The sequence below is a fragment of the Mesocricetus auratus genome, unplaced genomic scaffold (genome assembly GCF_017639785.1).
Source record: "Mesocricetus auratus isolate SY011 unplaced genomic scaffold, BCM_Maur_2.0 Super-Scaffold_100010, whole genome shotgun sequence".
NCBI classification, from domain to species: Eukaryota; Metazoa; Chordata; class Mammalia; order Rodentia; family Cricetidae; genus Mesocricetus; species Mesocricetus auratus.
Window position 1 is genome coordinate 81001997 of NW_024429194.1, and position 26901 is coordinate 81028897.

At 49.5% G+C, this 26901-nt stretch overlaps 1 protein-coding gene across 2 annotated transcripts; it reads right to left on the reverse strand.

Annotated features, from left to right (window-relative positions):
- Positions 1–1479: 1479 nt before the first annotated feature.
- Positions 1480–17374, reverse strand: Pnpla3 (patatin like phospholipase domain containing 3). Of its 2 annotated transcripts, XR_001196281.3 has the most exons (10): positions 17103–17374; positions 14085–14317; positions 12348–12413; positions 10926–11135; positions 9732–9792; positions 9443–9625; positions 7836–7968; positions 4055–4159; positions 3615–3731; positions 1480–2586 (listed from the first exon to the last, which is right to left on the reverse strand). XR_001196281.3 is itself a non-coding variant. In XM_005067049.4 (9 exons), exons 1-9 carry the CDS (start codon positions 17287–17289, stop codon positions 2496–2498), a joined length of 1269 nt encoding a protein of 422 aa, XP_005067106.2. In that variant the 5' UTR covers positions 17290–17373; the 3' UTR covers positions 1480–2495. The 2 variants fall into 2 exon arrangements, 1 of the variants encoding a protein (XP_005067106.2); XM_005067049.4 differs by lacking the exon at positions 3615–3731 and having other exon boundaries at positions 17103–17373.
- Positions 17375–26901: the final 9527 nt, after the last annotated feature.

A 26901-nucleotide genomic window follows, 5' to 3' on the forward strand; every position in this document is an offset into this window, starting at 1 on the left:
GGATGCCCTCCCTGGCTGTGTCACCTGGGAGTGCTCAGACAGTTTTCAAGGCTGCCCACACTAGCTTTACCTGTGGCCTAAGAGAGTCAAATCCACCTAACCCTGTGTCACCACTGTTTGCTTCCCAATGTCCCTCAGTGTGTTCTGGAGACCACACCGTATTCCTTTCAGTGGCCACTAAAAATGCGCATTCTAGGCTGGTGTGGGACTGTGATGGCACTGGGAAGGCTGCAGTAGGAGAATGGAGGGTTCCAGGTGAGCCTGGGCTACATAGTTCCAGACCAGCCTGGGCTATATAGCAACAACCCAGTCACTTATTCTGCAGTGTGGAGGACATCTAGCATGCAGGCCTAGAGAGGACACAAACCTATAGAGAAAGCTGTCCCACAGGCCCTTTGACTGCAGGAGGAGAGAGGCCGAAGAGACTGAAAGTGCATTTTAAAAATCATATTTATTCATTTTTCCACATTTATTATGCACCCTTTTCCCTTAGCAGTTGTGGATATTTTTGGTGTATCCATTCAGTCCTTCTGAGAACATACTCATTTGTATAGATACACCCACACTTGTTTTTTTAAACAAGTGAACTAACTTTGCTGCCTGCTTAGGAGGTCAGGATCTTGCTCCCTGATGCCAACTTTCCCACTCCAGGTATTCCTGACAGTGGAGGGCTCTAAACCAGCAAGAATTTTATTTGATAGGGTGGCAGGAATATTCTCTGTTGATGAGAAATCTCCAGAAAAGGGAAGCTCAAAGCAGAGCAAAAGAAGCTTCTACCGACAGCAGTGGTGGCACACGCCTTATCCCAGCACTCAGGAGGCAGAAGCAGCTGGAGCTCTGTGAATTCAGGCCAGTCTGGTCTACAGAGTGAGTTCCAGGACGCCAGGGATACATAGAGAAACCTGTCTTGAAAAACAGGAAAAAAAAAAAAAACCACAAAACAAACAAAAAGGAGAAGAGGAAGGAGGAGGAGGAGGAGGAGGAGGAGGAGGAGGAGGAGGAGGAGGAGGAGGAAGAAGAAACAGCAGTAGCAGCTTCTACCATTTTTTTGTTTGTTTTGGTCTTTTTGAGGCAGGGTCTCATTTAGCCAAGGATGACCCTGAACTTCTGATCCCCTTTCTCTACAGCTTGAGTGCTGGGACTGTGTTTGCCAGTCACATCAGTTTACGTGATGCTGAGACTGAACTCAAGGATCTATGCATGCTGTACAAGTACTCTACCAATTGAATTCCACCCTCCCTCCCGGTTTGTTTTCTTTTCACGAGACAGTCTTTCTTCTGTGTAGCCTAGAAGTTTTATCTCTGGAGCCATATTCTCTCCCCCAGAATGAGCTCCTATCCAATCAGAATCAACCCCGCTGAGATTGTGTGCACCAGGGTGTGATGATTCCTCCTGAAGTGCCGTGTGAACCTGGAACTCAGTAGGACTCTAGGAGACTCAGACACGGGAGACATGGACCTCACCGCCAGACGTATGAGCAGGTCCATGTTTCGGGCTTTTTTTTTGTTTGTGTTCTAATCTAACATGTGAATTTCGGGAAACACACATCACACCCGCAGCTGTAGACATACACCTAAGAAAAGTAGATGCTTCTCCCCATTAAGGCCAGTGGAGTAGCCGAGAACAGAGAGAGGCGGTGATGGTGGAGTAGACCAGAAAGGAGAGAGGCAGTGATGGCTCATGACAATACAAAGATTTGGAGACAGTGGAGAAAACAAGCCAAGTTCAAGCTGAGGGTGAGGACACAGAGGTCCACTGTGCTCTCTGCCTGTGTTGTTTTGCCCCCACATACAAGAGATTTTATTGTAAGGTTAATTCTATCCACAGTTCACTGATCACACATGTAGTTCACTACCCATTCCCTAGTCTGTTTATATAAAATTCTTTATAAACTATAAAGTATTTTAGTAAGAACCAACGGTGTCCTTGAATGTAGTAAGTTATCTTCCTCGACTGTCAGGCTCTTCTCAGGGACAGCCACACGCCATTCCATACACTTCCCCAACATTTTTCCTTATGAGATCACCCAGTTTAGATTCCTGTTTCCAAATACTGTTGCCCTTGGCATCCGGAACTATTCAGTCTGAGAGACAGTGGAGCCTCCTCTCTGGGTTAGCTCTCAAACACTAGACTTCACCCAGACTAGACAGAGTTTCTAAAGACAGTTGTCTTTGGTTTCTATAAACCACCAATTTAGCCCAGATCCTGTGATTCTGGGGCCACAGGCATGAGGTCCCCACAGGACCCAGGGGCAGCTGCACAGACAGGAGACCCAGCTCCTGGACAGTAATTTCCTAGATGCCTCCAAAAGGAACAGAGCCCTTCCCACTGCAAAACAGACTATAGCACCCCACCCACCCACCATTCAGACACTTGCTTTAGCTGAAGGTAAAGCCAGGCTTGTGGTGGAAGGCAGGGTGGCCTCAGCTTTGGTCCCTCCTGGACCATTCACATGGAGAATGTCCAAATTCATAGGAAGCAGGGAGACCAACAATTTATAAGCCAGCAGAGCCACACTGGGGTTTGTGTAGCGATGAGTGATGTCCATTCTTGGGTGCTTGGTCGTCACTCTCGGGTGCTCGGAATCTGAATGGAAAGAAGGCAGCACTGTTGGAGGCCCTTCCCAAGGCTCCCGGGTCCTCAGTACCCTAAGACTGTGGTTAGAACCCAGCCTTTGCTGGGTCTCCTCACAGATCCTCATAGGAACCTCCTGGGACACTGAATCCTTGCTTGCTGGGGCACAGTCTTCCACCTGAGAAGTGAGTCTACAACATCAAAGGGGTGTCACTTCCCACCCCCATCCCCTTCCCTGCCTCCTGCCTGGGAGTCGAAGAGCCTGGCTGCAGACTCTTGCTGTGAGCCTCCCCTAAGAAGTGGTTCCCTCTGCCAAGTGGGCTCAGAGTCTCTTCAAAGACACCACCATGCTGTTTATCTCTGGTGCTAGGGCCTGAACTGCCTGGAAGCCCCCACCATGCTGTTGCCCCTCTATCCGTCTGTCCGTCCACAGCATTAATAACTTCTAATAAACTCCTTATTCCCCAGGCGTCTTTTGAACTCCCCACCCCACCCAAAACCTAACAGGTACAGGGAGGGTGGTGCCAGGCATTGAGCCACCATCACATACTTGGTTACCGCAGGGGTGCAGCCCAGGGCCACAGCTTCCTCCTGCCTTCAGTGCTGATGTGACCGTCCCCATCCTCTAAGCCTGAACACCCCTGGTGGATATCCATAGCTTCCCCACCAACCAACAAGCCCTCCCCTGGACCATGGGCTTCCTCCACAGGAGGTGCCCCACGACCTCTTGGACCCACTTCCCATAAGTCACTGGGACTGCCCACCTTATTCCAGGCTGCCCAGGGTTCCTGCCCACAGCACACCAATGCTGCTCAGCACCCTGATCTCCTCTGCCCCCAGCCCACAGCTCCTCCTCCTTATCTCCATCCTCCCTTCACAGCCTAGGTGAAGGGTCCCCAGCCCAGCAGATGTCCTGGGGTATCTGGTGGACTCAGGGCCTTCCTCAGGATGCACCCTGCACAAAAGGGCAAACTCCTTGTCACCGGCCTGACACTGAGTTAGATGTTCCTAGAGTGTTGCATGGGGGCCTGAGCACAAACCTTGTGGTTCTGGCAGGAAAGAAAGCATTCTGAAGAGACAGCTGTGCCCTCTCTTAGGCTCTCAGACCCTTGAGACAATGGAGGTCAAGGAACTGGGATTTCCCCAGGAGTCTCATGCTGAGGAGAGAAGGTGACAATCTTGGAGGAGAGCCTGGAGCCCAGACAACAGTGGGCAGAACCACACTATGACTAGGACTGCTAAGCATACCTCTATGTAAACTTAAGTCTCCTGTCAGTACCCCAAAGGTTAACTGGTGTGTGGGAGTCCCCTTAATCTTTCTATTTGTGGATACATCTCCCTTCTCTGCTTTTCATTGTTACTTTAATTGTCCTATTGTGGACAGGTGGCTGAGTCTGGCTTGTTAGGGCTGTTACGACCCAAGCTCTGGGAACAACAGAGATGCCCACCTAGCCCTCATACCCTGGGCCAAATTATGTACCTGGTAGAGGGGAGCAGACACGTTGTCATTCGGGCACAAACTTGGGATGTCGCCCACTGTAACCATTGGATATCATCAGGGATGTCAGGGAACCATATCACCAACCTGCAGGAAGGAAGCCAAGGACAACGTGCATGTGTATTGCACAGAAACACGCATGCACACAGATCACATGCACACATGGGTTCACTATATCTGCATGAAGATAAACCAGGAGAAAAAGTCAGCAAAAAGCAGCCATCTCCCAATAGTAGCCTTCACCCACATGAGCTGCCGGTGTCACTTCTAACACCATCTAATAAGCTCCCTAAGGCAGATCTGGGCTGTCATCACAGCAGTGAACCTTCCAAAGTCCCTAAAGCAAACCAGGCCTCTCAGGGTTCCAGAAAGCCCCATGGGAGTAAATGGGGAAGGCCTCGGCTCGGTGGGATCAGTCAAGGGTTGATGGCAAGTGCTGGTTGAGGCCTAGTCTCTCCTTGGAGGCTAGCTGTGAATGGCCAATGTGAACATAATGGAAGTACCACAGGGACCAAACACATGTGTAGGCTCTGGCGAGGTTGCCGGTAAGAGCCAGCCCAGAGCAGAAGGCTGACTCCATAGGGAGACACCGAATCAGTACAGCTGCCCAGGGATTTTTGGTGGAGAAATTAGAGGTGGGCGGGTGCAGGGTGCTAAAATGGAAATGCAGGGCATGCGCACACGACTCTAGCTTGCTGCATGTCCTATCCAGAGGTGTGTGAGCAGACCTGTGCAAGTGGCAGGTCTTCAATGGAGCAGAGAGAGAAGCAGCAGGGAGGCAGCCCGGGGTTACATTTCTTTCTTTTCACACAGGGTTTCATTCTCTTGCCAGGCTGGCCTACTCTGGGCTTTTTAGCTTCCTAAGCAACTGGACTGCAATTGTGAGCAGCTGACCCAGCTAAAAGATTGAGTAGCTTCAGCCAGAAGGTAAAACTGTACAGCTTGGCAGCACAGCAAGCCTGCAGGAAGGACAGGGAGGTAGCTGTCTCCTGCAGCAGTGCAAAGGTTGGATCAACTTTAGGCGCTGCCTGGAAGCTGTGCTGGTGACCATAAAATAAGAATGCCCGTGGGGAGTGGGCGTGGGTGGTGAATCATGCCTGACATCTGCGTGCACACGAGAGGTGACGCAGATTTGACTTGAGTTTGCTCTACACAGTAAGTTCCAGGCCAGCTTGGGCTATGGAAGTAAAATTCTGGCTCAGAAGTGCGCACACAGGGCAGAAAGATGGTTTTGGCCAGGTCTGACACCTTGAGTTTGATTTCCAGGACCCACACAATGGAAGGAGAGAATCAGCTTCAGAAAGTTGTCCTCTGACCTCCATGCATAGGCTATAGCCTTCATGAGTGCTTCCACAGGTGCGCGCGCGCACACACACACACACGCGCGCACGCATGCACGTGTGCACACACTCAATGCATAGACAATAAATAAATGTGAAAATACTCCCAACATACAGACACCCCCACACACACTCCCACTTACACAGATGCAGACACGCCCCTCCACACTCTTCCCCAGCACACACAGCAAGAAGAGGATGCTCACATAAAGGAACAGAAAGAAAGGGCCAGCCAGAGTTTAGAAGTTCATTTATGCTACTAATGTTAAAACCAGAGCAAATGCTAGGCAATGGTGGTGAACACCTTTAATCCCAGCACTGGGGAGGTAGAGGCAGGTGGATCTCTGAGTTCAAGGCCAGTCTGGTCTGCAGAATGAGTTCCAGGACAGCCAGGGCTATACAGAGAAACCCTGTCTTGAAAAACCAAAACCAAAACAAACAAAAATAACTCAGAATGGGACTGGAAGGTAAATTCGAGAAGACTTCAGATTGGAGGCAAAAAGTCAAAGATCTGAAAAATGTAGAAAAGAAAGTTCCAGGTCAGAATCCAACCCAGAGGCAAAGCTCTCACAAGTGCCCCAGGAAAAGGGGGAGAGATGACCATGGAGAAGAAGGAATTACAGACATAATTACAAATGGTCGAGTTCCCAAACCGCAGTAGAGACAGGCTTTACCTGAGAAAGTGACAGTCTGTGGAATGAAAGACTAGCCAAAGAGGAGCAGAAAGACCAGAAACCACTCAGCCACAGAGAACAAAGTGGAAGCGGACTGCGCATGAGCAGGTGGTCTCAGCCTTTGCGCCTGCAGGCCTCTGAGCAGCTTCTCGGCAGTCAGAAAACAGGTGAGGCCCCGGGAGGCCGGCAGAGCACTGTTTCCTTAGGGACTTGGTAAGGATCTGCTTCAGCAAAACAGGCGAGAATGACAAGAAAAAAGAGACAGGGCCCAGCCTGGCCAGAGTGGCGCACATTTGATCCCAGCACTCAGGAGGCCGAGGCAGGAGGATCTCCAAGTTCTAGGCCAGCCTGGTCTACAAAGCTAGTTCCAGGACAGCCAAGGCTATTACACAGAGGAACTCTGTCTGAAAAAAAAGAGAGACTGAGAGAGAGAGACAGAGAGAGAGAGAGAGAGACAGACAGACAGACAGACAGACAGACAGACAGAGACAGAGAACCCTGGAAATGGAAGGACCAAGCTGTGTGGTATCCCTGGGGCACCAGTTCAGATGAGACAAGACAAGGACACCAGGCAAGGGCCAAGGCAAATGGCACAGCTAGAACCTCCACATTACCTCTCTCTCCCCCCTCCCTTTTTCTTCTTCCTCCTTCCCTCAGTCCCCTGCCTCATGGTACTGGGATTGGGGGAGTGAACCATACTAACTATCCACTCGACCACTGAGCTATGTGCCCAGTCACATTCTGTTTTGAGACAGGGTCTCTATACGCAGCTCAAGCTAGGCTTAACTGACTCTGTGGCCCAGGGTGGTATCTTCCTGCCTCAGCCTCCAATCAGAGTGCTAGGACCACAGGTGTGTACCATCATACCCAGTATCAGAATCTGAAACATTGTGAGCATTGGTGTGAGGCTTAAAACATTTCCGATTTTCCTTTTTTACCTGTTTGATCTTGCTTAACTGGTAAGCCTATGCAAACTCCCAGAATTCCAAAGCAACAACAAGCCCAAGCCCTCAGAAGTCTCAGACACTTTGTTCCTAAGCATCTTGGGTAAGGGAAATCAACCTGAAAACAAGTCACTGCCGCCAGCTGGACATGGGAGAACACACCACATACAGGACCCCACTGGGCTCCTGATGGTTCTCCCCCACAGGCTCATCTTTCTCTGTTTCTTCAAAGGTAAGCAGAAGCACAGAAAGGTGCGTTCATTAGTCCAGGGCCACACAGCCGTGGCAAGGTGCAGTCAGGTGTTTAGCCAGCAGTCTGATGACTGAGCTGAGCTCCTGCCCCACTGTGCTGTTTGAGTGGGAGCCCCATTCCAAGTCTGAGGACCACCTCACTTCTGTCTCCTAACTGCTGGCTCTGACTCATCCCCATCCAACCATGGCCAGAAGGAATGGGCCTCTCATCCCAATACTATCTGCTTGTGATTCTAAAGATGGGCCCAAGGGACAGCAAGGACCTGCTTCTAGGCCTGGCCTTCCTACTCACCAGCTCAGTGGCCACAGAGTTGTAGCCTCTACCTCTCCCTGCCTCAGTTTCCCCAGGGGATCATGAGTGGCTGGACTAGGGGGCTAGTTAAGGCTATTGCCAGCTCTACAAGTCTCCAGATGGCTTCAGAGCTTACACCATGTTGCAGATACCCATGGCTGAAGGAAGGAGGGCCTCTCCAAGGGGTTCCGTCTTGTGACACATCCAGCCAGCCCGGGGTGCAGCCACTATCAGCTCACTGAACCATGCCTTAATGCTCACCTGTGGACCACAGCGATGGCCAGCTCCACGGGCAGCGTGCAGGGCAGCATGATGTACGACAGGATCCTGATGGGCAGGAGGTTGCAGACTTTGCTCAGATAGCCATCCCTGTCCTTAATGGCTTCACTCACAGCTGAAAACAGCAATTTGGAACCAGGTATCTGTATGGCTCCTGAGAATCCTAGAATTCAAGCCCCTGTCCAATGAGGATTGGGCCAGCTTTGAAACAGAGGAGGCCTGGAGTGAAAGGACCGGCAGCAGCCCAGCTGGGACACCCTGGGGTTGGTGAGCTGTTCCTCTCACGGCAAGGGTGATGCAGAGGTCAAGCCCCAGCCAAGACCGGTGGTTCAGGCTTCTAATCACAGCATGTGGGAAGCTGAAGCAGGAGGATTTCAAGTTTGAGGCCAGTGTGGGCTACACGGCCCCCCCCCGTGCTGGCATATGTTTAGACCTGTGGCTTGCTCATGTTTCCAGAGGAGGGGCACGCAGCTTCCCAGCCACCTCACTCCACCCCTCAGCTGCCTCTTTCTAACTGAAGCTTTACCTTCTATCCCCCTGATGACCTCCTGACACCTCCCACTGAACAGCTACTGCCTGGAGGGCAGACACTGGGTTCCATTCATGTCTCTCCTGCGCCTAGTTGGAAGCCGGTTGTAGACTAGTCAGTCTGGCTTGGCAGATCAGGCCACTGTCAGACTACAGTTACCCAGCAACTTCTACAAACAACAACTGCTGACTCTTCACAGGTTTGGATGTTGCAAAGCCAAGTGTTAAAGTGCCAGCAGACACTGGTGTCCAGTGAGGGCCCAGGTCATAGGTAGCACCTCTGCAGGCAGAAGGACTAGAAGATACTTATTGGTCCTCTTTACAGCACCAATCTCATTTGGAAGGCCCTGCCCAGTGCATGCCTCCCAACCCCATCCCCTTGGGAACCTGGATTTCAGTGTAAGACTCATTTTTGTTCTTAAGATAGGTTTCCATGTGGTCCAGGCAGACTCAGAACTCACTATGTAGTCAAGGCTTGCCTTGAACTCCTGATCTGCCTGGCTTCACCTCCTAAGGACAACACCACGTTAGGCTGTCAGCACAGGAATTTTGAGGGACATAAACATTTAGAACATGCCATTGTCCACTCAGGCAGCAATGACATATCACATGGAGGTGTAAAACTGACTGATGGATGAGAGAGCTAAGGAGAGACAGGTGGACAAGTGGACAACAGTGACCCCAAAGGTGTTCTGAATGACCAGTTGGGAGACAGAGGCTGGACCCCAGGTCCTCCCTCATATCCACGGCCCTAATCAGAGCTGGAGCCAGTAGGGAGGCAGCCTGGCAGGGTGGGCCTGGGCCTGGCTGCTCGGCTGGAGCCTGTGTGGGTAACCTGGGCTCAACTAGATCAGCATTCCTCTTCATGACCTCTAGGTACAGGGATGGGTGGCAGTGGCCAGCTTGTGCAGTAGATGGAGATGTCCCTGTGGTCTGTTCCCATAACCCCAGAGGCTTCTTGTTGGAGAAGTGTCACCTTTTCCCGTCACACACAGCAAGTGGCCCAGTTGCTTACATCAACTGGCATGCCCTGGTCCCATTCCATCCCAGTACAGCAGTACCTATGCTGAGCTTGGGGGACAGGGTCTCCCAGATGTTCTCATCCCAGGGAACAGATGTAAGGCACAGGCTGGCTGGTAGCTTGTCCCCTACAAGACTGCTGTTTTCCAGGCAGAGAGGCATGGCTTCTGGCTCCATCTCCTCTGAGGACAGACTCAGGCTGGGCTGTGGCCCATTACAGATGCCTGCAAAGAACATGGAGATACCCATGAGGGCGAAGACTCTGGGGAAGGCCATGAGGATGGGTGACAGAACCAAGGGACTCTGCAGTCACCCCCAGCCAGGACCTACCGTTCTCTGCCAGGAACCGGAAGGCATCCAGGTACCCTTGAAAGCACAGCTCTCCCATCACCTGTGAGCAAATCAGGCAGGTGAATCACAGGGACCATGAGTGCCATGTCTTCTGAGAACCAAGGACATCCTAGGCTTGGAGGGCCCCGAAAAGGTCCGTCTGACTCTGTGTTTCCCCGGGTCTCAGCTTGAGTGTCCTCTCCACAGAGACTGCCAGCAGAAGCTGTGATCCAAGCAGCTTGAACCTGGGGCTAAGTCATCACTCTAACCAATATGGTACTACTACCTTAACTGTCCCTGGACAATCATGACTGAGCATCATGCTTGGGGAGCAATGTGGGTACATGAAGTTATTTATGTATTTTACGTATGAGTGCCCTGTCTGCTTATATGCCTGCATGTCAGAAGAGGACATCAGATCCCATTATAGACAGTTGTGAGCTGTCATGTGGTTGCTGGGAATTGAACTCAGGACCTCTAGAAGAGCAGCCAGTGCTCTTAATCACCGAGCCATCTCCCTAGCCCTCTTTTTGTTAAAGGTTCTTTTTAGGTAACTCAGACTGATCTCAAGGTCTCCAACCTTCTGCCCCAGCCTCCTTGGTTCTGGAACGCAGGTATGTACTACCTCACCTACCCTACTGTGAGTAGTGTCAGTTGTCAACTTAACAGAATCTAGAGTCACCTAGGAGATGGGTCTCTGAGCATTCCTGAGTCAGTTTTATCTTCTGGTGTTAATTGGTAGGAAGCCCCGCCCACTGTGGGTGGCACCACTCCCTAGGCTGGCATCCTCTGTTTTATAAGTGGGGAGAGGGAGCTGGGTGGCAGCATACATTCATCCCCCCCCCGCTTCCTGATCGTGGACTCGATGTGAGCAACCGCTTTAAGTTCCTGCTGCATGACTTCCCTGAATAAATCTTTTCAGAAAACTTGCTCTTGTCAGGACAATTTTTTATCACAACAACAAGAAAAGAAACTAAGACACCATCCCCCACCCCTGACTTTTTAGATCCCAATTCCTGAAGTGGAGTCTGAAGTCTAGGTACATGATCCCCAGTGGAGCCTGTGGTCAGAGGGATGACCAGCCAGCTCTAGGACAGCAACCTTTCTGAGTCACCATTGTGACACAATCTAGTCCTGTTTCCTCATGGAGGGGCTAACAGGGGTCCCCAGCCATCTGGGAGGCACCTCACTCACCTTCACATCAGGTGGGAAGAACGCTCTGGTCAGAAGGTAGAGGTTCCTGGTGCAGAGACGGAGACTGAGGTTGGTGACATTCACTTGGAAGAAGTTGGTGGACTTGACTTTGGGACAGATGTCATGCTCACCATAGAAAGGGGACACTGTGATGGTGGTTTTGGCATCCAGCAGGGGGACATTGTCACTGGCTCCTCCATCCACATACCGCTGTAAGGAAGAGGGAAAGGATGACCCTGTTTGCTGAGACACTGCAGTCAAGATGGTGGCCTGGGAGCAGCTCCTCCAGTGGCTCTTTCTGGCTTTCAAGGTTGCTGTGTCCTGTTGCATAGGATGCCTACCATGCAAAAGTGCCAGACACATGGAGATGAGAGTCCATTCCATGTTGTGCTTGTCAAGTCCCAAGGCCAGGTGGACACCTATAGATGAGTCCCTGCCATGTGCACAAAGGAGCCATATATACTAGAGGTGCTATGTTTTCTGGGAATGGAGTGTGATATGAACCCTGCCCCAAAGGAGACTCCTTTGCTGCTTGGGAGATCTAGGGCAAGGTATTTAATTGAGCCTCTTTTCCCATTAACATTTTTCTTTGGGGAAAGGGGGTAACCTTGAACTCATGATCCTCCTACCCCAGTCTCCTGATTGCTGAGATTACCTGTGCAAGTCACCATGCTCATGACAGAGTCTTGCATAGCTAAGGCTGGCCTTGAACTCCCAACCCTCCTTCCTGCGGAAAAGCATTCTAGGAAGTCAGGGGACATCACCAAGATGCTCTTGGATCCCTTCTGCTTAGTTCTGGAAAGATTATATGCCTATATTATATCACAAGCAGAGTAGGGACCAATATCAAGATCCAAGATGAGCTTAATGGCCAGGGTCCCTAGTAACCCAGTCCTGGGCTATATCCACAAAGGGCACCCATGTGGTTCATACATATACACTCAAACAAACAAAAAAATACAGATTGTTCTACTGTTGGGTGTGGTGGCACTTGCCTTTTAGTCCCAGCACTTAGGAGGATTCTAGCCAAAGTTACATAGTAAGACCCTGTCTAAAAGATTAAGAAATGAAATACACAGCCAGCTTATATTTCCTCTGAAAACCAACTACCTTACAAGAGTAATTTAATTCCTAAGCATCTTACACTTTAATTAGGCCACCAGGCCGATCCCCAGGGTGCTCAAGAGCCGATTAAAGGAGCCAGGCCAGTGTATCCAACAGGCAGCGGACAGGGAGGTGGAAGACAGTCCTGGGGGGTGAGTCTCTGTGGGTCAGTCCTATGGGAATGCCTGGGATGGGTTCTGGCCTCAAGGCTGAAGACCCCAGCTCTGCAGCTAGACCCAGCCATGGGAGCCCAGGTCACTACAAACGGGGTCTCAAATACTCAGCTGCAGCCCACCCCCCACCCACATGTATACTTACCTCACCTCTGAAAGAAGGAGGGATTAGGCCGGAGAAGAAGGGAATGAAACAGGAGCACACCAGGGCCTGTAAGGACAAAGGGACAGTCACAGGGTGCCGCACTTCCCTGTGCCCTTCTATTCTTCCCCAAATGAGCAGCACAGGTGAAAGGCTCTCTGCACACAGTAGGCTTTTTGTTTTGTTTTCGAGACAGGGCTTCTCTGTAGCTTTGGAGGCTGTCCTGGAACTCACTCTCTAGACCAGGCTGGCCTCGAACTCACAGAGATGCACCTTGCCTCTGCCTCCCAAGTGCCGGGATTAAAGGCGTGTGCCACCAACACCCGGCACACAGTAGGCTTTTTAACACCTGAGTGAATGAATGACACTCACACTTGTATTTGAGGGCCTTGGGTCAGCAATACTGGCTCCTTACCATTTGCCCTGCACCCGTCAATTTTCTGTCCTTGCCCCCATGCTGACCATACTGTTGACTCGGTGGCATAAGGGGCTGGAGCCATGCATCTTGCCCAGGAGCTACAGGAAGCACAGACCTGGGTTCTCCCTCAGGGTCCTTCTGCAGCCAGTTAGAAGCCATGTGGACCCAGACCACACTTTGAGAATCACTGTGCTGGACAGTACACGGTACATTGAGAACAGATAGGTGTTGGCAATTTAGAAGGTACTAGAAATTCAAGTGGAGAACTGGATTGCGTGAAGGGCTGCTGGCCACATGTGCAGCCTCATAGGGACTCACATTCAATCAAACACGTTATTCATTTAAGAACTGAAAAAAGCCTATGTGGACCAAAAATGGCATTTTTTTTTCTTTTTTGGTTTTTCAAGACAGGGTTTCTCTGTAGCTCTAGAGCCTATCCTGGAACTTGCTCTGCAGACCAGGCTGGCCTTGAACTCACAAAGATCTGCCTGTCTGTGCCTCCTGAGTTCTGGGATTAAAGGCATGCGCCACCACATTTTGGCTCCAAAATGATATTCTGATATGATCAATTATCTTCTCTATGCTAGATCTTGAGACTAGAGGCAAATAAGAATGGTCCCACCCTGGAGAATCTTCATTAAAAAAAAAAAAACAGCCTCACTGCTTAATATGCATAGATTGGGGTGTGGAGCACACACAAGACCGGTTCTCTGAGTCTTAAAGAAGGAAGAGAGACTTTTGTAAGGGTGCGGTTACACAACAGAGCACTTGCCTGGTATGCCCAGGGGCCTATCTGTTGTGGAATAATCCTTTTGTACACTGTAAAGATTTGTCACTTGGCGGATTCATTTTATAAAAAGTTGAATGGCCAGTAGGTAGGTAGGATTTTCGGAGCGGAGAGGATGCTGGGAAGAAGAAGAGTTGCCAGCCAGACGAAGAGAAAGCAGGACACGCAGGAGAAGAGGTAACAAACCACGAGTCATACGACAGCACACAGATTAGTAGAAATGGGTTAATTTAAGTTATAAGAGCTAGCTAGAAACAAGCCTAAGCTATCGGTCAAGCTTTTGTAATTAATAAGAGGTCTCTGTGTGGTTATTTGGGAGCTGGCTGGAGGGACAGAAAAACCTACCTACACCTATTTTCCATTCTCAGCACTGGAAAAATTAAGAGAATTAAAGAGTTCTGACATAGAGGGGCTTCCAAGCACTACAGACCAAGTCACCAGATATACAGTGCTCACATGGCTCCAGTCCAGTGAGACAATGACATTTCTATGCTGCTTTTGTATTTGACCACACCCAGAGGGGCAAAGGACTTACGTCCACCACTTCATCTTTGGAATGGAAGTCAGACACCAGCACATTCTCCCCATCCGACACCCTGGTGAGTGAGATGTAAACCTTGCCAGAGATGATCTGGTGCACATTGTCTGGGAGGGTCTCCTGGAGCCCATCTCGGATACACTTATTAATGTTGAAGAACGGATGAAGGGAGCCAATGTTGCGGCTCCTGGCTTTCCGCACAAGGTCCATGAGGATCTCCATGATCTGATCTGTGGACAGAAGACAAACCCACAAAACAGGGTACTACACTGGAGACCAGAAACCACACAGAACTCTTGAATTGGTCCCAATGAAGACACCATAAAACTCACCTTGTATTTTTGGCCATGATTGAGCTCATTCCAGGAGGCTACATTCCAAAGGTTTACTAGGTGACATTATCTCTTTAACAGTGGTTTACAGTCATTACAAAGTGATAATATTCTGGGTATGGCAAAAAAAAAATCAATTCTACCCTGTCTGACTTTACACAATGGAGCAACTAAGAAATGTAAAATGGCCTGAATGAGTGTGGTGTGTATTTCATGGACAGTGCTGAGCTGGCCTTCCAGTGGCCCATGTATGTGAGAACTCTTACCTGTGTGTCCATAAAGCCACGAGCCACCAATGTGTCAGCACCCCAGCCTTGGCACACATGCATTAAACATTAGGGGGTACAGAAGAAATGATGTAGGCCCGGACCTAAATGTTGTTCTCAATGCTACCCCTTACTGAGGAACTCTGCCACCTGTCTATCCTTCCGATTGCCTTTAATTTTTTAAGATTAATTTGTTTACGTGTGTGTGTGTGTGTGTGTGTGTGTGTGTGTGTCGCTTTATGTGCACCACATGTGTGCAGGAGTTCACAGGGGCCAGAAGAGAGCTTCACATTCCCAGGACCTAGAGTTACAGATGGACGTAAGTTGCCAAGTGGGTGCTGGGAACTGAACTCGGGTCCTCTGCAAGAGCAGTAAGCAATCTCAACCACTGAGCCATTCTCCAACCACTAGGTTGCCTTTTCAAAGAGAATAAAATTTACTTGCTTTTGGAGACAGGAAGCACTGAGTAAAATAACATCTATAAAGTGCTCAACCCAGAAAGGGCTGCCTAAGTGGCTCATCTCCCTGTAAGCCTCCAGGCCCAGAATCCCCAGATTGCACAGTGGGTGCGTGGTGCATTCTCCTGCCCTCACTCTCCAGCCCAGTGCCCTCTGGCCAATCCACATTGTCCTGGCACCACAACCAGCATCATAATCCTGAACTCCACGAGGACAGACATATCCCAGCCTGTCCCGATTCAACCCTAACCCTGACATCCCAGCAAACCCTACTCTCCTGACGAGACTGGCTTGAGAATGAACTTACATGCTACTGGCAAACCCTACCACCCCCTCTGCCAACTCAGATGCCCCAAGGGTCTATGCGTGTCACAAGCCCTGGGCAAGGCGCCTTAGCAGCTCCTACCAGAGATAACCTATAACTCCGACCTCTCTGTGACCTGATAGGACAGCCACAGGCTGCCCCTGTCTCCTGTGCAGTTACTGATTCCTCTGTAGCCGTGGTTCTCAACCTTCCTAAATACTGCGAACCTTTAATACAGTTCCTCCTGTTGTGGTGACCCCAAACCATAAAAATATTTTTAGTTGCTACTTCATAACTGTAATTTTGCTACTGTTTTGAATTATAGTGTAATTATCTGTGTTTTCTGATGGTCATGGGTGATCCCCCAAGGGGTCGCAACCACAGGATGAGAAGAAACACTGCTCTGTATGAAAGTGGGTGTACATCATATTCCTGGGGTCATTGCATTTAAACCTTGTCTCAATAACCATCCATCCATACGGGGTCCAGAGGCCTCCAGGAAGGAAATGCCTTTAGTCAGTGCTAAAGCCCAGGGTGTGCAATGGCCGTTGGGCTGGTCTAGTCTTCCCTGAGGCCACTCTCTCTGACCTTTGCTCCCATCTCTTTCCCTCACTGGGGAAGACAGACAAGCAGGCACACAGCCAGACCTGCTTGTCTTCTAATGCCTGAGTCCCATCAGCTCAGGGTCTGCTCACTGATCCTATCCAATGGCAGAGCTCCGCTCATCAGCAGGGGCTTTCCTGAGCCTGCCAAAGTCACTCCCGCTGTCTGTGGCCAGCTGAGCAAAGAGTAAAGTGTTAAAGAGGTCCAGATCAATAAGGGCTGATAAGGGGCACTATCATGCCCCCTGGGGACCGTTGGGTGTCAGCAGCTCCCCCCTGGGCACTTAGCCCGGCCCTGCCCACAATCTCAAAAGCATCCAGCTGACACCGGGGAAGGGCATCACACCCTAGCAGTTTAGGGGGTGAGAGCAGTAAACTCACCTTCTCTTGAGCATGGATGCATGCATGGGCAAATGTTTAATTAGGCCAAGATTCAAATGCCCAGAATGTGACATTGATCTGGGAGGAGCGGCTGGCCCAGGTCAGTGAAGAGAGGATAGGGTGGAACTGAACCTGTCTGGGAATCCATTCCAATCTGTAGGGAGGGTTCCAAATACTTTCCTAACCCACGCACCCCACTCCCAACAGCCAACTCTCAAGGCGACCAGAGGGCTGGACTGCCAAAAAGGGTGTTCAAGTCTGGGTACCTTCTACCCCTCCTGGCGGCAACCACCGTGGTACATCAGCTAGAGACACACAGGACAAACCCTCCGCGGCTCTGATGACAGGGACCAGAGGATCCCGCGCCCCTGCGTTGTTCCCTGCACCTTGTTCCCTGCTGATCCGGGGTAACCCAGCTGACAGGACACAGGTGGAGGGCCCATTTCAAACCAGGGCGCCAGAGCAGGCCGGGAAGAAGATGCTCAAGTCTCTCCGGTGCGCAGCGCGCCCGCTGCCGCCCGCCCTCGGAAATCCCACGCCCGGCCCCACTGCACCGGGAAGGGTGAGAGCTGTCTGAGCTGGTTCTTTCGGACACCCCGGAAGGTGTCATCGATTCCCCAAATGGAGAGCCCGTCCCCGCACACGGGGCCTGAGTGGTGACTGTGAACGCACCGAGAGGGATACTGCATGCGAAGGTGACCGCGTGCAGTGCACCAGCCGAGCAGCCGAAGAACGTGTGCGCATCGCGGAGGAGGTGTGGGGCGCGCTCGCTCAGACACAGCGTGGCCCCGACGTGGTAGAAGCCTAGGAAACCGCAGCCGGCGAACGACAGACTCCAGCGGCGCTCTGGGTCGTACATGGCGCTGGGCGCTCGGCGCTCTGGGTGGCGCTGCAACTCAACTCCGCTCCGGGTTTGTGGTTCTGAGCCTACCGAGAGGCACAGCCACCAGAGCAGACCTAGGATGATGTCACCGAGGCCCCGCCCCACTCGGACCATGCAAATTAGCCAACGGGAGGCCCAATGGGCGTACAGGACTCCTGTCTCGTCCCCGCCCTTGTGGGCTTTCCCGAACCCTTGGCTTCCATGCTTGCTGGACAGAAGAGGCACTTTTCTTTCCCTTTCTTTCAGGTCCTAGGTGGCATGCCCGTGACACTCTTTCATTTCCTTTACTACACGGGAGATGCCACCATCTAAAAAGGGCTTATCGTTTTTATTTATTTTCATGTAGGTTTTCTGGTTTTGCAGCTATTTATTTTGCTTTCTGTACATTTTCAATTCATGGAGAAAGGTAGGGGGCTTTCTTTTAAGAAATGATACTAAGGGATTTTTCCCTCCTGTGGAGTATTTTGCTTGCCTGTATGTCTGTGCACCACGCGTGTGCAGTGTCCACAGAGGCCAGAAGAGGGCGTTAGAGTACCTGGATCTGGAGTTACAGACAATTGTAAGCCGTCTCATGGGTGCCTGGAATCAAACTAAAAGAGGAGTTGTGATCTCAACCACTGAACCATCTCTCCAACCCCTTGTTCAATTTTAAAGTACTGGGAACTGAACCAGGGGCCTCCTGCATGCTAGGCAAACTCTCTGCCAGTGAGCTGCACTCCCAGCCTCTTTTTTAAATTTGTTTGTTTGTTTGTTTATTTTTTCGAGACATGGTTTCTATGTAGTTTTTGGAGCCTGTCCTGGAACTCAGTCTGTAGACCAGGCTGGCCTCGAACTCACAGAGATCACCTGCCTCTGCCTCCCAAGTGCTGGGACTCAAGGCATGTGTGACACCACTGCCCAGCTGCAGCCTCCTTTTCTTAAGACATGTTGATTCCTTCAGTTACTCAGTTGGCTTTGAATTCAGTCTTTACCCCAGCCTGGACTTCAACTTCTGACCCTCTTACCTCATCCTCATAAGGAACTAGGATAACAGCATGGCACCACCTGGTATATCTGTGCAACACATTCATGCCTGGTGCCCGTGGAATCTGGAAATGGCATTGGATCTCCTGGAACTGGAGTTAACAGACGGTTGTGAGCCACTATGTGGGTGCTGGGAATTGAGCCCAGGTCTTCTGGAGGAGCAGTCAGTGCTCTTAACCACTGGGCCATCTCTCTAGTCCTATGGTAGAAGAATTTGATACAGCTTTAAGTAGAAGGAAAAAGAAAAAAGTTTAAGTTACAAAATCACTCACCCCACAAAACAAATTTCTTTTAAAAATACTTTTTCAAAGTGGGTCAACACAAGAAATGTGTTCAGTGACTCGTGGTGTCTAATTCCTATGCACTAATGGTCAGTGGGATTAAAAAGATATCCCCATTCAGTCACTGCTCAAAGAAAGAACACAGGACCGACAGCCTCGAAAACAATACAGAGAAACCCTGTCTCGTAAAAAAAAAAAAAAAAAAGAAAGAACACAGGTTGGATTCTTTGGCAATGCAGAAATACTCAGAGTGTTGACTTCTCATGTCCATTATGGGGTGGGGGGAGGGAGGAGACAACTATAACATCGTTGAGATGAGAAAAAAAATTGTTTTATGTGGGCAAAAGTTTCTGTCCCACCTGATCCCACAGCCATTTAGTTCCAAAAACACAAAGAGGCTTATATTAATTATAAGTTGTTTGATCAATAGCTCAAGCTTCTTATTGGCTAGTTCTCTGGTGGCTCAGGCTTCTTATTGGCTAGCTCTCTCTTAATTATCATTTCTAATAATCTATGTATCTCCACATGGTCTTGGCTTACTGGAGAATGCCCAGGCATACTACCTTTCCCGTAGCTATATGGCATCTCTCTGATTCTGCCTATTACCTTTCTCTATCCCTGTTTGAATTTTCTGCCTGTCTAAATGCTGCCTGTCCATTGGCCAAAACAGCTTTATCCATCAACCAATAGGAGAAACATATATTTACAGCATACAGGACATCCCCCACCAGTTTCACATCCTTTCTCATGACTCGTGTGTCCTTTTGTCTGCATCCCTCTTCTGGTCTCCTTTCTAAATTGTAGAAAAATGCAAGGGCCTGTTCACCCCACGTTTCCCTTCTTGGCTCTTCTCATGTGCTGAGTGAGACAAGGTTACTCTCTGCCTTGTACCTGATGAGCATCATTTAACCACCCAGAGCTTTGGTCTGCTTCCTAGTACTCAGGAGGAGCAAACAGAAGGGTGTGGCTCATTGTGAGGCTAAGTGTGAAGACAGCTGCCAGCATAGTGCTAGGAGCACTCCTAGTGCCCCATCCCAGTCTCTGTGTCTGCCTTATACCCATGCTCCTCTTCTGGCTCTTGCACAAGCTGACCCAGCATTCTGTTGGTAGTGCACTGGGCTGGTGACATCGTAGTGCTGAGCTCCCCGTTCTGGCCTCAGGGAGTTTCTCCATATCTCACCATCTGTTCCCTCAAAAAATCAAATGACAGCTTGTCCATGGTAAGAGGACCTGTGGCTGTGCCCTCTGCTCTCTCTGTATCTCTGTCTCTGTCTCTGTCTCGTCTGTCTGTCTGTCTGTCTGTCTGTCTCTCTCTCTCTCTCTCTCTCTCTCACACACACACAGACACACACACACACAACACACACACACACACTGCTCTTCAGATCTCTATGACGACAGAGGGGCTGTCCAAGCTTGAATAATGAAATATTCCTTCCCAAGAGAAAAAAAAAACCACACACACTAAAACATTCATTTCCCCACCACTCTGGTGTTAAACTCAAAATACATTGTGGGATTGGCTGACAAAAGCTGGGCAGGAAGGCTAGGGCATTCTTTCCTGTGGCGTACATGTGGTGGTTATAGTAACTATGCCTTCACTGTAAACACTAAGTGCCTAGGAAAGAGAAGATACAAAAAATAATTAAGATTTTAATATTCAGTTATGTTGTATAATTCAGGTTTAATTAACTCTGCTATTTGGGGGCTACAGAGATGGTTCAATTGTTAAGAGCACTTGCAACCACTTCTGATTTCAGTTCCAGGGGATCCAGCGCCCTCTTCTGGCTACCCAGGGACCTTTATGCACAAGAACATACACTCCTGTAGACACACACACACACATACACATAAATAAAAACATAAGTCTATCTTTTAAAAATAAGAGTGAGTTGCCTGTGTGTTTGAAGCCTGCCTGGTCTGCAGAGCTAGTTCCAGGACAGCCAAGGCTACACAGAGAACCCTGTCTCAATAATACAAAAACAACAACAATAACAAAAAAAAGTTTGTGTTGCTTATTGGAGAGACCTAAACAAACAAACCAACACTATTTTTTTTTTAGTTTTTCAAGACAGGGTTTCTCTGTATTGTTTTGGACCATGTCCTGGAACTTGCTCGGTAGACCAGGCTGGTCTCGAACTCACAGAGATCCGTTTGCCTCTGCCTCCCGAGTGCTGGGATTAAAGGGGTGCACCACCAATGCCCGGCTTTTTTTTTTTTAACTCTTTTCATGTAATCTTTCAGGTGACTATGGTGGTTAACCTTGTTTCCAACCTGTATAGACTTGAAACCACCTAGGAGTCGTTCCTCTGGCCATGTCTGGGAGGAGTTTCCATTCACCTAAGCAGGGAAGACCAAGTCCAAATATGGGTGCCATCATCCCACGGTGTGCCTCCAAAGTTCCAGACTGCAAAGGAGGAAGGCAATGGAGTACCAACATCCAGTTCTCTGTTCAGGTTGTCTGCAATGCAACTGGCTGCTAGCCATTCTCACTTCCACGTCTTCCCACCTAGGGGAATGCTACCCTCAGACTGCTGAAATAAACATGCCCTAGGGCCAGCAAGATGACTCAAGAGATGAGTCTTACTGCTAAGGCTGATGACCCGAGTTCCATCCTAGGACCCTTGTGTTCTCTCTCTCTCTCTCACACACACACACACACACACACACACACACACACACACACACACACACTGTGATAAAGCATCAGAATAAGCCCTTTTGCCCTGAGACTGCTTTTTTCAGGTGTTTTGTCACAGGCACAGGACAAGGAACTGACAGAGACCAAGGTGCTTCCTGGATTTCAAAGTTGCTCCTGCTTTCAGGAATCCTTCGGTCCAGAAAAGCTGGGAGAGCTGGCTCCTTTTGCTCAGTGCCTTGCAAATGCCAGGGGTAGATTTTAGCCTCTAACATGTCTCCACCAAATCCTAACAGAGGTTAATGTCACTGGTCAGGAGATATCTAATTCACTGACCCAGAGTCTGAGAACAGCTCCGAAGGAAACAAAGCTTCTGTGACTCATAGTATTCATGGATTTTGCATGTTTTTATGTTGCTTATTTGCCAAAGTTTAATTATAACGCACAAGCCATAATTTGTGAGTTATTTGTGGACATGCACAAAGATGGGTGAAAATGTGAGTTTCTCAATTTGTCCATTTCTGGCTGAATTAAACAGCAAGCCTTCTTGTTTGGCTCTTTTGCTATCAACAGTGTCCTCCTGGTCTGGTGACTGACTGCTCTGTTTTCACACTGGGGACATTCTTTTCACTTTTTTGACTGTTTCAAATGGCCTGTTCATATCTGAAGCTCTCCCTAGGGTTCCCTGGAGCAGGGATCCTGGGGTGTGTCTTACAGAGAAAATGCATTTAAATGAGCAGGGAAATCAGAAGTTGAAGGTCATCCTCAACTACACGGGGGCTACACGATACCCTGTCAACAAACAAGCAAAAACAGAAAAGCATATTTAAAGGGGAGAGAATGCAAAAAAGAGCCAAGAAAAAAAAAGATGCATAAACGGAGGTTGTGGCCCGAGGTTTGCAGAAATGTAACCGTGTATTTATTTGGACTAATTTTCACCAGGGAAAATCAGAATTGACTGTGTGCTGAGGGTGTCACTTAGAGGTATGGCAAATGGCACTTGCCATGTGTATGTGAGGCACCGAGTTTACTCTCCAAAAAGGGAGGGAGGGAGCTCAGAAGAATGTATGCTATACACTCCTTTAGAAGTAGGAAGGTGGATGCTGAACTTGGTGTTTACAGGACTGGAAGTATACAGTGAGTGGCCTGCTCTGACCACACAGGACCAAATGGTGAAGAGAGGGGACAAAGCTGTTCCTCTCAGCTCCGCTGGACTCACGAGTGCCAGCATCCTTCACCCAGTTACCCAACCCTGCACCCAAGGCCTGGCTGCCTGGAGGCTCTCAGTTCCCTGCCAGATGTCTGGATCACCCTCAGGGAGATGTTTTGCAAATGGGAGGCAGGCTTGATTTAGCCCGGGACAAAAAGGAAATAGAATTGTGTTGGGATGGGTGGGCCAGAATGAGCATCTGTGACTGTAGCCTGCATCCTGATGTCTTCCACACAGTTCATCTTCCGATTGGCCACTCATCTCTCCACACCTTATCCAACTTCTTCCAGTCCTCACTGATGTCTCGGAATGAGAGTCCAGACACTGGTCCCCTTTGTCTCACCCCCTCCACCTGCTCCATGAACTGTGTCACCAGCCCTGGCAGCCATTCACTCCTTTGTCGTCTTTTAACTCTTTTCTGAATGTAACTCTCAGTTCTCCTGAATCCATCCATGCACAGCCATCACCACTCTCCCTTTCCAGCACTCTTTCGGCTTCCCACATTGACTCTCTGTCCCTACCAACCGTCCATTCTCCACCCCAGTACCAACCACCACTCTGATTCCTGTGAATTTCACCGATCTCTGAATCACCATGTAGGTGCTGAGAAAGGAACCGTGAGTCCTCTGGACGAGCAGCCAGTGAACTTAACAGCTGGGCCATCACTCCAGGTCCCATTCCAATCTTAAACACTAGTTATCCCTAATGCTCAGGTAACTCATCAAACAGCTAAGATGGCCAGGTGTGATGGGGCATGGCTTTAACTCCAGTAGTTAGGAGGCCCAGGCAGATGGATCTCTGTGAGTTTGAGGTCAGCCTGGTTTACTGAGCGAGTTCTGGGATAGCCAGGGCTACACAGAGATACTCTGTCTGGAAAAATAACTGATACATGTCAGTTGATGAGTTGGTCAGATAAGGGACTGACTGACCTTAACACTTCGGCCCTGAGCTGTTCCCACACTGGCTGTCAATGCACTCAGAAGGTTTAGCAGAAGAAAGAGCCCCAAAAGGCTGGTCATATAGAGAGTGTGGCACTAACGCAAGCCCTGGAGACAGAGCCAGAGGCCCATCTTCTGCCCATCCCTGACACACACTCTGGATGGAGGGTGGAAGGAGTAGCCACTGCTTTACCCCAGAGTTTAGCATCTCTCCTTTCTCCAAGTGAAGGGTTACGTCATCCGCCACTGTGTTGCAAGCTCCCTACCGTGGTTTTGATGGGGTTCAGTGTGATGTGCCCATCGGTGATCATTCTGTGTCTGTGTGGATACTTGATTGATCAGCCGGATCGTGTTTACCCATGCACCCACAGGGCAGAGTTATCTGCCGTGGCACTTTCTTTCACAGGAGCCAACTGCTGTGTTGACAGAGGAGTCATTCCAGGCCGGCCAGGGCCACCCTAACAGGGCATGGCAATAATCCTCACTTGTGCCGGTGGGCTCACAAGTGTGTGTCTGATTCACTTGTCTATCATTATGTCCTGAGCCATGTACAGTGTACAACGTCCTTCCTTTGTTTAGACAGGCTCCCAGGTAGCCAGAAGAGGACATCAGATACCCCAGAGCTGGAGTTACAGGTGGTTGGAACTGACGAAAGCAAACTTGAATCCTTCAGAAGAACAAATGCTCTTAACAGCTGCGCTATCTCTCTGAACCCTAAAGCACAGTGTCTTTTGTTGCTGATGTTCGGAATGACAAGTGTCAGTAGCCGAAGGAGAGAATTGACTCCTGAAAGCTGTCCTATGGCTTCCACACTTGACACGTGGCACATGTGTGTTTGCACTCACACACCAGCACTAGCGAGTCTGGTGAGGATGATGGTGAAAGGTGTGGCGACACATGCCTTTCTTCCTTACTCCCAGCACTCGGTGGGTGGAGGCAAGAGAGTCAGGAATTCAAGGTCATGCTTGACTAGATAGAGAATTCAAGGCTAGACTGGGCTACCTGAGATGATCTCTCTCTCTCTCTCTGTCATATATATATATATATATATATATATATATATATATATATATATATATTGGGGAATTTCAAATTACAAGTCCATCCCTCAAGAATAGACTTTCTTATTTGTTTGGATGATTCTTGTTCTTGTTTTTATTTTTGAGACCCTGGCTGTCTGGAAACTTACTCCATAGACCAACCTGGCCTCAAACTCATAGTTCTGCCTGTCTCTGCCTCCAAAGTGTTGGGATTAAAGGCATGAGCCACCATACCTGGCAAGAACGGACTTTTATTTATTTATTTTCAGTTGTTTATTTGTTTGTTTATCAATCTACCTATTTATTTTGAGACAAAGTTTCTTTGTGTAACCACCATGGGTGTCCTGGAGCTCACTCTGTATGGTCTCAAACACACAGAGCTCCTCCTGCCTCTGCCTCCTGAGTGCTGGGATTAAGGGCATGCACCACCAACGCCTGGCCACTTGGACCTCTTTCATCCCTTTTGTTTTGTTTTTGTTTTTTGGGGTTTTGGCTTTTGAGACAGGGTTTCTCTGTGTAGCCCTGGATGTCCTGGAACTTGCTCTGTAAACCCCACTCAGACTTTTTTTTCAAAGATCACTTTTTCTGAATAAGTCAGTTCAACATATGTATCGAGTAACTAATTGTGTCTAATTGCTGTGCACTACTGGTCAATGGGATTCAAAAGAAAACCCAACTTTCACAGTCACTGCCTCAAAGAACAAACACATGTATTCCTTCGGAATACAAAGATGGTACTTGCTACTTCAAAACATAGAAAGTTGAATTCTGCCACAAAAGCTAACCAACCAAACAAAAACCTACAATGGAATTGAAACCAGAAAAAATTAGCTTCATGTCTTCCATCATGACTGTGTCCCTTTCCAACACAACACCTAACTCATCATGTCCTGCCTTTTAAAGGCTGAATAATATTCCCCTGGGCAGCTGGAGCACAAGTGTGCGACCCAACTCTTCCTACTCCATCTGGGCCCCAAGTCCTCCCTCCTCAGGGATGCTCCCAGGGCTGTGGTCCTCCTAAGGTTGACCTTCCCGTCCACCAAACAAGACCAAGGACATCCCCTTGTCCTGCACATGTTCCATCCGGTCTCCTGGGTCTTAGGGGTCAGAATTGAGAATCCTAGAGTACTGGGAGAGAGGAGAGATTGTTTGCGGACTGTGGCTGCCTGTCAGGCTACTTCCCTAAGCCATGGAGAAGTCTGATGGGTGCACCCATTGTGAAACAGGCTGCACTGCTTGTGTTCAGAACCCTCCTATGACCGATGGCAATGGGCTCCCTCTGCCCAGCTTGTCTATCTCTTTTATCCCCTTCAGGATGTCATCAGATTTCTAAGCTGGAGTCCTGAGTCTGAGGGTCCCAGAACAGCAGATCCAGCCACCTGCTGAGGACAAGGCCAGGAAGGCATGTGTTCGGTATGGCCCGCATGGGAAGGAAGGGGGCAAGCATCCTAAGCCCTCTGTGTGGAGAGCTTCAGGACTGTCCAGGGGAAGAATCAACGCAGACAAAAGCAAGCAGGGTGGGGCCAGTCAGATGGCTCAGCAGGCAAAGGCGGTGCCGTCAAGCTTGACAACTGGTTTTATCGCTAGGACCCACATGGTGGAAGGAGAGAGCTGCCTCCCTCGGGTGGTGCTTTGACCTCCACACAGGTGGCGACATTTGAACCCTGGTCCCCGTTGCACATGCATGATTAAAAAGGATAAAACGTAAAGCAAGCAGCGTGAAGCACAGTGCAAGGGATGTCTGACTGATGCTGCCCCTGAGGGCCTGCTTCATGGGATCCAGTTGGGGCCCAGGAGTTCACGGTGCCCAAGGAGAGCAATTAGGCCCTCCTCATGAGGTGACTGCAATGCGCAGCCGCAGACTTGCAGTCCCTGGGAAGTGAATCAGGCCATATGCAGATTCATATCCCAGCTAGAACAGCGAGTCAGCTGTCCTTTCCCACACAGACGGTACTCTTTGGCTAACCAAGAGATGTGGCCTCTGGTGGCCAAGGTCTGTATTCTAAGCCCCATCTACCCCCATAGTGTGCAGGTTCAGGGCTCATAGGAGCAGGGTGTCTCATGTCTGAGACTTATAAAATAAGAGGGCAAATTTAAGAGGTGGCATTTGGTCCAGTCAAATGTTAACTGATTAAAGGGGACTTCTCATCTCTGTCCAAGGGGAACTAAGGCTGTGTAGTATGAATCTGGAGACTGCTGCTTCCAGCCTCAGGGTAAGCAGAGGGTGCCCTCACCACTGATGCCTGGAGAGAAGGAATTCCTTTCTCTGGGGGCCTGTTTGAGAAGACAAAGCACCCAGTCTGTATTCTGTATATCAAGATTATACAGCCAAATGAAATCATCCTCCTGGCTTCCCACAAATACATGACCCACCAGATGGAATGCTTTCACGAGACAGACACACACAAACTGGGAAACACCCAACGCTATTCTTAGGAAGGAGATGAAACCACTCCAC